General features: G+C 40.4%; 1 protein-coding gene across 1 annotated transcript; it reads right to left on the bottom strand.

Annotated features, from left to right (window-relative positions):
• Positions 1-10439: 10439 nt before the first annotated feature.
• On the bottom strand, positions 10440-11865 carry LOC311221223 (tyrosine-protein phosphatase non-receptor type 2-like; the record flags this gene model as incomplete). The annotated part of the gene is made up of 1 exon (XM_084305081.1): positions 10440-11865. The coding sequence occupies one exon, from the start codon at positions 11863-11865 to the stop codon at positions 10699-10701; it is 1167 nt and encodes a 388-aa protein (XP_084161207.1). The 3' UTR covers positions 10440-10698.
• Positions 11866-12311: the final 446 nt, after the last annotated feature.

Here is a 12311-nt window from a genome sequence, read left to right as displayed (position 1 = left end):
TCCTGAGTGGCCTGCTCCTTCTCCCAAAGATCATCAACTGTTTTTTTCTTCCTGAGTTCTAGCCAAAGGTCTCTGTTCAGCCAGGCCAGTCTTCTTGTCCACCACCTCCATTTTTTTTTCAGCAGATGGAATGGGCTGATCCTGTGCCTTTAGGATTTCCTTTCTGAAGAGTGTTCAGCCTTCATGGACTCCTTTGCCTTTCAGGACTGCCTTCCAAGGCACTCTGCCACCCAGTCTCCTTAACAAGCAAAAATCTGCCTTCCAGAAGTCCAAGATGGCAATTCTGCTCCTCTCTACCACCCCCCCTTATTTTTCTTAAAGTCAAAAATTCTATTAATTCATGATCACTGTCCCTAAGACAGCCTTCAAACTTCAAACCACACACAAGTCCCTCTCTGTTCACAAGACCCAGAAAGGCACCTTTCTTATTTGGTTCACTCACCAGCTATGTTAGGAAGTTGTCTTCCACACACGCCAGGAAACCTCCTAGACTGTTTCCTCTTTGCTATATTTTATTTCCAGCAGATATTTGATAAGTTGAAACAGTGTATCTCATGTGTGATCAACAACCCAATGTCATATAAAACGGCCCATGATCAAAAAAAAAAAAAACAAAGCCCTGCTGGTGACACCAGGCTTGGAGCCACATATTGACTGTTGACTTTTTCTGTTTCTCCCCTCATCATCACCTGCAACTGGAAGGGTAGACAATTTTGGGCCATTGAACTTCTTCTTGGAACTTTGCAAGTGTAGAGTCCTGCACCTGGAAAGGAACAACAACATGTATCAGTACAGCCTGGGGGGCGACCTGCTGGAGGAGAGCTCTGCAGAGTAGGACCTAGGGGTCCTGGTGGATGACAGGTTGACCATGAGCCAGCAGTGTGCCCTCGAGGCCAAGAGGGCCAATGGGATCCTGGTGTGCATTAAAAAGAGTGTGGCCAGCAAGTCAAGGGAGGTGATCCTCCCCCTCTACTCTGCCCTGGTCAGACCTCACCTGGAGTACTGTGTCCAGTTCTGGGCTCCCCAGTAAAAAAAGACAGGGATCTCCTAGAAAGAGCCCAGTGGAAGGCCATAAAGATGATACAGGGCCTGGAGCATCTTCCTTATGAGGAAAGGCTGAGAGACCTGGGTCTATTTAGCCTGCAGAAAAGACTGAGAGGGGACCTTATCAACGTTTATAAATACCTTAAGTATGGGAGACAGAGGGATTTGTCTAAGCTCTTTTCAGTGGTTTGTGGGGACAGGACAAGGGGTAATGGCCACAAGAGGGACCACAGGAAGTTTCACATCTACCTGCGAAAGAACGTCTTTATGGTGGGGGTGACGGATCACTGGAACAGGCTGCCCGGGGAGGTTGTGTAGTCTCCTTCTTTGGAGATATTCAAGGCCATTCTGGACGCTTACCTGGGCAGCCTGCTCTAAGGAACCGGTTTTTGCAGGGGGGTGGGACCCAATGATCCCTCAAGGTCCCTTCCAACTCCTAGAATTATGTGATTCCATGATTCATCACCGGCTACCTGAAATAATTGATAATAATCTGAAGGAAGGAAGGAGGAAAGTAAGGAAGGGAGGAGGGTAGAGAGACACTGAGAGAGAGACAGATAAAACACATTAAAAAAAAAAAAAAAAAAAAAAAAAAAAGTGAGATAGAAAGATACTACCAGAGAGAAAAATAAAGGAACATCTGACTCCTCGCTAGTCAATGGCTTTCTTATCTGAGTCTCACCTGGAATGCAGTAACTCAGATTCAAACCATTGATGTGTACCATACAAAGTTTGGATTATTGGATTATTATCTTGAACAGACTATAAACTTGTACAGCAATCTCCGTTGTGTTACAATGTGAGACAACGTTTTTTCTTGTGTTGTCTGCAGTCATCTCCCAGTTCAGTTAGTCCAACGGACTTCCTCTGACAACATTGCTTAGTTCAACTGCCCACTTTCAGTGCTGAATATGATTTAATATGGACAGCCCCTTAATTTCATTTGCAGTTCCTGAGGAACATATGAAAATTTTTAAATGATAACCAGTCTCCTACCTTGATCATATAGAGCGGATGCCCTATGGGCAGTGAAAGCTATTCAGACTATAGAAACTACATGTGCATTGAAAGTGAACAGTTCCTGCTCAGTCACTAGTAATTAGGAAGGAGAACCAGAATGACTTACTATCATTAGGAGGCACATGTCAGCTGAAAAGACAATGATAAGAAAATAATGTCTTACACTTTATTCCAATCCATATATCAAGCAATATTTAAAAAAAAAAAAAAAAATAGAATCAATGCTTTGAGAAACCTGGTCTGGTGAAAGATGTCCCTGCCCATGGAGAGGGGAGGGGGGAAGAGGGTGTGTGGAAATAGATAATCTTTAGTGTCTTTTCCAACACAAACAGTTCTATGATTTTATGAGCAATTCTAAAAAGAATAAATAAATGAATAAATAAAAAATATCTGAAACATTGTTTCCCGTTTGAGATTTTATCCCACTCATTGTGGCATAAGTATGCAGTATGTATACAATTCAGAGTGTATTTTATGTTACTTGTGTTAGTTTTCTTTTCTTCTTACAGAGAAGCTCCCTCTACACCTTCTAATAGTTAGAAGTTAATAGATCTCACCCTTTGTCCTTTAAAGGATTTCTAACAGATTGGTTTGCTCAGTTTCCCTGAAATATCTTTAAACTCTGTCTAAAATGCAAGGAAAGTAAATAAAGCTAGGAAACAAACAAACAAACAAACAAACAAAAAAAGTGCAGGTGAATATTTGTGCCTATGGCTTAATTTAGTATTCTGTGCTGGCAAAATCAGGTGGAGGATTAATACAAGGCACTTCTACAGAATTCACTGAATGACTTTTCTTTTTCAGACTTCTACAATAGCAACGTTTATTAGAAAACAGAATGTTCTCGTGAATACTGTTGTTAATTGCCATCTGTCTATATTAACAACTTATATTTTGTTTTGCTTAGGTTACTGTAGAAAACCCTTGTGTACAAACTCTGTTTGACACTGTTCAAAATTACTTCTAAGAGGGCAGACCAGTTCAGGATATTTTATTTTGCCCTTGTGGGCGTATACATGCTTCTACAGTTTCATTAGCTTCATTTATCAGGAAATAAATAAATAAATAAAAATCCATGTAAGTTTTTTCATTAGTAAAATCCATTTTAAGGACTCCAGGAGGCAAATTATTCTTAAAATTAGTTGTTATTTTGTTAGTTAGGTTGTATGGTGTCAGAAGCATTCTGGAGTCAGTGGCACTTCAATACATACTACTTATTAGTATTGCTATAGTCACTCTCTGTCTCAGTTCATTATGACACTGTTAACCTTCTGAAACTAAGAAATATTTTTTTAAGAGACAACTGATAATGTTTGGCTAACTACTTCAGAATACGTTTTTGAGCTTTTTGTTGTTGGTGTTTTTGTTTTATTAGTTTTATTCCTTGGAGATTGACATAAAGAATGCAAGTATCATTTTCATGAATAGTTAGTTACAAGGGACAGTACTCTGTATATCCTTCCAGAAATTTTGGCCAATCCATTTGACTCCCAGATGCAGGAAAAGAAAAGAGATAGAGCACAGGTTTACACAAAGCAATTCTGACTGCTTTGACATACAAAAATTATATGAGAATACAGGAGACTTCTTCAAAGCCACCTACATTGTTTAGGAGGTGATTGGTCTCCTGTGTTATACACAAGCTCTTGAAACTTTACCATTGCTTTTCTGTAGCTTTTCTCTTGGGACTGTCAAGTGTTTGAGTACCATGTTGATTTGTAATATAAAATACTGGAAAGTAAGTGAGAGATCAGTACATCATTCCTACTCAATAACACTGGTTTCCTTTAGCAAATCTGACATTTTGCTCTGCAGTAGAACCAGGATGAAGGAGGAAATGAGAATGACAGATAAATCAATTTTCATTTCTGCTCTATGTACTGACTAATAAATACATGTGAGATCATTAATATCATTATTTTAGGTAGTTTGTTCCTTCATCCTTGCTGAAACTTCTGCATTCTTGCATATCAGTCCACTAAAGATGTTGCCAAACTGCTTCCTTATGGTAGGTTAAACTCAGAGGTACAATGTGAGGTGATGTTATAAACTTGAGCAGTCCTGGAAGACAGCATTGTGAACTTGGCACGCAGGCACTATTTTAATGACATGACAGTAGAGTAAATTTGATAGTAGAGGAAAATAATGAAGGTTTATTGAAAATTCTGCATACACTGAGGCTACCACTGGGATCACCTTTACATTAGAGAGTAGAAATTTGGTCATTGGTTTGTCTAATATTATATTCCCAACCATTAGTGAATTTATTAAGTAAATATTTGGAAGCAACTAGAGTGGTTATCTAGGCTATAATTTTTCATGTGGGCCAAAGCAGAGCACAATTTAGGAAGTTTTAATACATTTGCTATTAATTTCTGATGGCACAGTACAGATAGAAGTGAAATTAAAGATTTTTCTCAAGTAGGGTGACAGAGGTCAAAAATTAAATCCAGGGCATCATTCATTCTAAGATGGGGTTAAGTATGGTGACATTTCAGAGAATAACAGTGAATAGTGAAAGGGGGCATGTCTACTTACTCACTTTTCTCTTGAGACAAGTACAAACCCCTCATCTGCTAACTGTTCATGTTTTCTGTTCATTTTATGAGTGTGGCTTAATGCAATAAATAAAAGTAAAGCCGTGTCCTTACAGGACAAAGTCTCTGTGACAGTGACTTGGAAGATCAGCACGTTGGAGTGTCTCATATACTTCTTTCTCCTATGAAGTGTTATTAAAGGAAATCAGAGTTTTCAAGGGATTATATTTGGATGTAATATGTATCAGCTTCTGCAACAATTTAGTATGATCACTTTAGAGTGAAGTTTTCATGGCCTATGTCTGCTCTTCATCATAGTGGTATACATTAAGGGGAACTGATGGTCATAGAGGAGTTGGGGTGCCAAGGAGTATAGCATGTCACACCCCAGCTGTTCACATACACCTTCTCTATGATATGAATTCCATGCTTGAGTTTTCTGTATGACATGAATATGCTCTGGGAAAGACACCTGTTACTTTTGAACACTGTGATGGCTTCTACGCAGCTTTTATTTGATCTTTCTGTAGTGGCAACTTGCTTTCTCTATATTGCCAGTTGTAGTGGGTTTACGTGGCAAGGTTTTGCTAGCAGGGGGCCATAGGGGTGGTTTCTGTGAGAAAGATCTAGAAGCTGCCCCATGTTTGGGAAGGGCCCCATTGTTTTCCAGAACTGAGCCAATAAGCGATGTTGTTTTGCGCCTCTGTGAGAGCATATTTAAGACAGGGAAAAAAACGCTGTGCCACACAGCAGCTGGGAGAATGAGAGAAGTGAGGAATGGCCTTGCAGGTGCCAAGGTCAGTGTAGAAGGAGGGGGAGAGGTGCTCCAGGCGCCGGAGCAGAAGTCCCCTGCGGCCTGTGGTGAGGACCATGGTGAAGCAGGATGTCCCCCTACAGCCCATGGAGTACCACGGTGGAGCAGGGTTCCACGCTGCAGCCCGTGGAGGAGACCATGGTGGAGCAGGTGGCCCTGCACCGATGGAGGCTGCCGCCTGCAGAAGACCCCTGCTGGAGCAGATTCCGGGCTGGACCTGTAGCCCGTGGAGAGGAGCCCATACAGGAGCAGGTAACCTGGCAGGATCTGCTGCCTGTGGGGGACCCAGGTTGGAGCAGTTTTCTCCCAAGGGATGGACCCCGTGGTACGGACCCATATCTGGAGCAGCTCTTCCAGAGCTGCTGCCTGTGGGAAGCCCATGCCGGATCAGTTCATCAAGGACTGTATCCCGGGGAAGGGACCCCACAGCACAGGGGACGAGAGTGACCGAGAAGGAGTGGCAGAGAAGTGCTGTAGACTGACCATAAGCCCCATTCCCCCATTCCCCTGCGCCGCAGGGAGGGAGGAGGTGGAAGAGGGTGGATTTGGGGGAAGGTGCTTTTGGTTTCTTTCCTTTGTTTCTCACTTCTCTAGCTTGTTAGTAATGAGCAATAAATCTTACTATCTCCTTATGCTGAGTCTGTTTTGCCTGTTACAATAATTACTGTGTGATTTTCTTGTCCTTATCTCAACCTTTGAGCCCTTTTCACATATTATCTCCCCATTCCTCTTTGAGGAGGGGGAGTGAGAGAGCGTCTGTGGTGGAGCTCGAGCGGAACCACGACACCAGTAAAGCACTGCTTATACTTAAAAAGTGGCCCCAGGTGACCTGCAATTTGTTTGTTCATTCATTTCTTAATGAAGTTGACTTGAGCCAAACATAATAGTAAAATGTTTTCCTCTCTTTTGTGTGATTATGTTCCTGGGCTACCTATATTGGATATGCAAGACAGGCATTAAGAAATAAAAAACCTTTGTATAAAGTACTATTGAAGATATGGCTTATACTCTTAGAAAGCTTGGCTCAATTTCTATATTCTACAGAATCTGAACCCACTCTAACTAGGAGAAAGGACAAAGGACAAGAAAGGGAGAAAGAGAGAAAGAAAGAGGGAAGGAAGGAGGGAAGGGAGGAAGGGAGGAAGGGAGGAAGGAAGGGAGGGAGGAAGGAAGGAAGGAAGGAATGAAGGGAGGGAGGGAGGGAGGGAGGGAGGGAGGGAGGGAGGGAGGGAGGGAAGGAGGAAGGGAGGAAAAGAGAAAGAAGGAAAGAAGGAAAGAAGGAAAGAAGGAAAGAAGGAAAGAAGGAAAGGAAAGAAGGAAAGAAGGAAAGAAGGAAAGAAGGAAAGAAGGAAAGAAAGAAGGAAGGAAGGAAGGAAGGAAGGAAGGAAGGAAGGAAGGAAGGAAGGAAGGAAGGAAGGAAGGAAGGAAGGAAGGAAGGAAGGAAGGAAGGAAAGAAAGAAAGAAAGAAAGAAAGAAAGAAAGAAAGAAAGAAAGAAAGAAAGAAAGAAAGAAAGAAAGAAAGAAAGAAAGAAAGAAAGGAAGAAAGGAAGGAAGAAAGAAAAGGAAAAAAAAAAAAAAGAGAGAGAAGGAAAAAAAATCTTTGTGTTCAACTATTTAAAAGCAAGGAAGTATTGGTACTTCCTGTAGTTTAGTCTATACTTATATTTTGATAAACTGTTATATTCGTTTACAGAAAAGCTTGGAATTATATCATTAAAGACCATAGTACAGGATTTTAATTGTAAAATTTCTCCAGATTATTAACTGTTTCAAAAAATCTTTGCAAATATATACTACTTGCAGATAAAATAATTTTGAGGTATTTTTGTATTAGAAACATCTGATTGTAATTTTTACAGTACCAAATGTGACTCAGAAATTTAATGCTTTGAAAATGTTTTCCCCTTTATTGTCTCTCTTGGACAAATACAATCTAATGCGATAGTCTTCAAAGTTTTGCCACTTTACAATAGAGTAAACATCAGTTTATTTTATAACAAACAGCTGTCTGGCAAGCATGACTTTTCTAAAAAGTGTGTTAAGAATTTGTAGTCACACATTCCATTCTGCTTTTGCTATTTTTTTGGCCAATATAATTATCAAAAGCCCTTCTAGTTTATATACATGTAGTTGTTAATAATTTTCCATTTCCTAATGTTTGGTATTTCTCCAACAGTAAGTAGTCACTTCATTTTTGCCTTGTACCCCCAATAAAATTTCAAGGAGGTGGACATGATATTATATCAGTTCTTCCAGACCTATCAGTAATCTCCATTAAGTCTCTGTAATTTATATGTTCTCAGTCTTTCTCCCTGGCTTGCTGTACTCCAATACAACTTAGCTGTCTTTTTATTTTACTTTGTAATGTCACCATTACCTTACCTAGTACTTTTGTAGTAGAATAACATTTGAGTTCATTTGTATGTTTTGTTTTCCTGGAATATAACCAAGCCCTTCAAATACAGGATGGTATGCTGTAAACATGTCAGCATTCACTTCTTCCTGCTTTACAGTATTGATTCTACATTTATGCTTGTTATTACTGGAAAATCCAGAAGTGCTTATAAACCAAGCTCCACAATGTGAAAATAAGTGTACGCTTTTGATCTCTCTTTATAGACAGTATAGTACAAGTTAAATTTCCCAGATACTTGACCTTCCTTTTCTGAAAGAAGACCTGATCCTGAGAAAGGTTGTGCAGCAGTGATTCTTGGTTTTGTGTCAATATTCTGCTCCTCTTTTGAAGTGTCATAGACAAGCACATTCATAATTAACACACTTGTCTTCTCTTACAGTCACTGCGCTTTTTTGATAAGCAGGTGTACTGGCTAGATTTCCAGTCATTATGTTCAAAAACAGCCCACCATGTGAAGAGTTGTTTTGTCCACAATCTATTCTCTTGCATTTGTCAGATGCCCATTTTTAATGATCTTATACATATAGCTTCCTTTGCTTAGCTGCATTTGGACCTCAGTTTTGGTCTCTACCTCTCCCAGTTTGGTGGTATTGGAGCTATTTTAATGAAAACTCTCTTTATACAATGAGTCTGAACTTCCCCTGATACAGCTTTGTGTTGTTCCCTTGTGTCCTGTCATCACTTACTGGAGAGAAGAGAATAGCACCTCCCTCTCCATTTCCCCTCTTCAGGAAGTTGTAGAGAGTAATGTGGCCACCTCTTAGCTCCCTTTTCTCCAGACTAGGCAACGCAGGTGTTCTCAGCCTCTCCTCATAGGACGTGCCCTCCAATCCTTTTTCCAGCTTTTTTGTCGTCATCTGAACACATTTGAGAATATTAATATCCTTTTTATAATGTGGAGCCCAGAACTACACATAATATTCAAAGTGAGGCCATACCAGTGCTAAATACAGTAAGATGATCACCTCTTTTGACTAGCTGAGTATGCAGTGCTTAATGTACCTCAAAATGTTGTTTGCTTTCTTGGCTAGGGAACACTGCTGTCTCATATCAAGCAGGCTGTCAACCAGCACTCCCAGATTCCTTTCTGCAGCACTGCTCACCAGCCACTCATCTTCTAGTCTGTACTTGTGTCTGGCATTACTCTATCCCAGAACTACAATGCAGAACCTTAGTTGAATTTCATGTTACTGCTTGGAACACTGCAAGGGACTGTCTGCCAGCTGGATGCAGTCCCATTCACTACCAGACTTTGAACTCTACCATTGAGCTATTTCGTCACTCAGCATAGCATTAACTTGTTTATCTCATAACTGATCAATTTGTCCAGAAAGATGCTGTTAGGGACACCTGTGAAAGACAGCATTGTTTTCTAACTGACTTTTCACTAATCTGGTCAGCTAGAAATTGGCAAATATAGTACGTCCTATTGTCTGATCCTTCAGGTAGGCTTCACCCCAGGCATTTCCTTTATTTTTTATTTTTTATTTTGTGTGTGTGTGTGTGTAGAAGTTCATTCAAGAGATTGACTTCCTTGTTGGTTGTCAGATATTTCACCATTCTTTTGATATAGGGTATCAAGCAATGCATGCCCTCATTTTCAAGTTTTGTCACCAAAGTTTCTTAACCAAATGTGTAGAAACTATAGTTAGATACCTGTCTTTTATTTACCATCCTTTGTAAAAGTAGTTGATCCATGAATATTTTCTTGTGCAGGTAACAACAGGTTTGTTATAGTCCTACTCAATACTCAGGATTTATGCCAACGCTTTTGTACATGACCATAAACCACCTTCACGAATCCAGAACATGTGAGTGACAGGAAAAAGAAATATAGGAATGGCAGAATTTCCAATGTTACCTAATTTCAGAATTTGCAAATTATGTCAGAACAGATTTGTCTTCCATCCTGTCATTATATATGAAATATCACAGAATCACAGAATCACAGAATTTCTAGGTTGGAAGAGACCTCAAGATCATCGAGTCCAACCTCTGACCTAACGCTAGCAGTCCCCATTAAACCTTTTTTTTTGTTTTGTTTAATTTTTTATAATTTTTTTTGCACAATCCAAAACCCATTTAATTAATGACTCTATTGACTGCGTGCTTTGCACCTCGCCCTCAGCACCATTCATTGAGCATGCTGGGGTAGCTCCAGCTTTCCCAGCTTCCCTTCCACTAAAGGATGAACAACAAAACATTTCCCCTCCCAGTGTTATTCTGAACGTTTTGTGAGTATTTTATACCAAACATAAGGATTACCAAACCAACTGGTCAGATTAATAAAACAATATTCTTAGTGCTGCATTACAAAAGAAATGTGCAAGTGCTCCTCCCAGCTGAAACTACAACAGTTAACATTGGAATAATTAAAAATATTTGCATAAAGCCCATTCTAATCAGAATATTTCACAATTTTCTAGTTAAGATAGGGTATCAGAAAACCTGAAGGTGAAACATTTCTGCTTGCTCCAAACAGGCTCTTAACAGTTTCTTCCTAACATAATGCGCACACAACAGCACGTTGTCGATTTAAAAAAATATTTAATGCTGCCAAAAACGTATAAAAATACAATAAGAATGGCAGTACAAAACAAAATATTTCCTAATTTATTTCTTTTACATCTTTCTACATTAATACAGGCATTATAAAAACACAAGACAGCAAATTATTTTGTTTTGCAAAGTAGCATGCTGGTGGTGTTCTTCATCCCCTCGCTGTAGTTTACGCTGTAAACAGATAACTGAGGTCTTCTTGGTATTTAACAGACCCCACTTTTGTTCCCGAAGAGGGGCTCATGTCTCACTTTGCATGTCAATAATTTGCAGTTTATAGCTGCAGAATATTCACAAGTCGCGAAGGCTTAGGTGTCAGTCAGTCTCGGCCTTTTTCTTTTTCTTTCAGTCTCATTTAGCTTCTGCTTCATCTGCTGCAGCTTCTGTGCCGTGTTAGCTTTTCTATCCTCTCGCAGCCGTTTTCGGACAGTACATTCAATGTTTCCATCTTGAACTTTAGAGGGCAGGTCAGTATTCTTCTCCGTTTGATCTTTGCTCTCCAGGCCTATGCTGTTCCCATTGTACTTCTCTCTGGTTATTTTGGCTGGGTGTGGAGGAGACTGCTCACAACTTGGTGCTTGGTCCTCCTTAGAGAGCTCCTTCCACCGTTTCTGTATAGTTGAATCCCCCATTATAAACTTTGCTCCTATTACAGCCATATATGAAAACCTTAGTTGATCTGGTGTCTGAATAAGTCCCGTTCGGTATTTTCTCATATCCAGTAATACCTTCTTAATATCTACAGAAAATGGGTCCTTTTTTTCCATCAGAACAAGACAAGTGTCTACTAATGAAAACGTGCCGGATTGTCCTATCCCCGCACTACAGTGAACTACTGCAGGTCCGTGCTCAGGACTTAGTGAGCCAGATTCTCTGACTTTAAAAAGGAAGTTGAGGAATGAAGCTGGGGATTCAGGAACTCCAAAATCTGGCCACATAGTATAATGAAAATGAGATATCATCCTGGACTCGCCACTGTTGATATTTTCTAATTGAAGTAGATGCACTGTGTAATAGGATTTGACATCTTCTGATACTAGCCTCACACAGAAACCTGTTTCACTAAATGTCATAACATCTTCTTCTTTTGTTGGCCAGTACTGTGCACATTTCACCAATTCTTTTTCAACAATCCTGTTCAGCATGACAACTGCTTTGGTTTTTTGTTGCCATACCATTAACCAAAAATGGCAGCATGTATTAGGCAGTGGACCCTGTGTTAAAATATAGTATCTCTGGGCTTCTTCTATGACCACTAGGCTTGCATTGATATAGTCATTTTCTGTGTTCTGCAGTTTTACTCGACTGTGATCATATGGACTAACATCTCTATATCTGTTTCGATTTCTGTTTTCTGGGTATTTTGCAATTCTATGAGGGTAGTCACTGGATTTATGTCGAATTTCCAGGTATCGCGCCTGCCAGGCGTTCGTGGCGTCGATCTCCTGGAACTCCCGCTCGATGGCGGCGGACATGGCGCTGCCGGTAGCGGTGCCGGTGGCGGCGTTAGGGGGAGCGGCCGGAGCGCCAGCTGGCCCGGCGGCCACCGAGCTGCCCACCCCTGGGGAGCGGCCGAGCGCGCTCTGCTCCACCCCGCCGCCGCCGCTGCCCGCGCACATAGGCTCACAGCCGATATGATTTATTGTTACTTGGAAGGAGGAAGAGTCATAATTGTAACCAAGAAAGACCACCTGAGATATGTAATCTGCCCTTTATGATGTGACAGATTAATTTTTGCTATTGTCTTAATCAGAAAATTTGTTTTGTTTTGTTATAATTAATATAATGTTTTATTACCGAATGACTCCAAAGAAATGTACTTGGTTGCTCCTAGTAAAGAAGTTACGTAAGTCTGGGGCTTTGTGGCATTAGAGGGTAGTATAAAATATATTTAACATCATAAACAATATATCACAAGTGA

This window comes from Netta rufina (genome assembly GCF_964035555.1).
Source record: "Netta rufina genome assembly, chromosome: Z".
NCBI lineage: Eukaryota > Metazoa > Chordata > Aves > Anseriformes > Anatidae > Netta > Netta rufina.
Note: the sequence above shows the minus strand (reverse complement) of the source record. Positions and strands in the feature narration are given on the sequence as shown.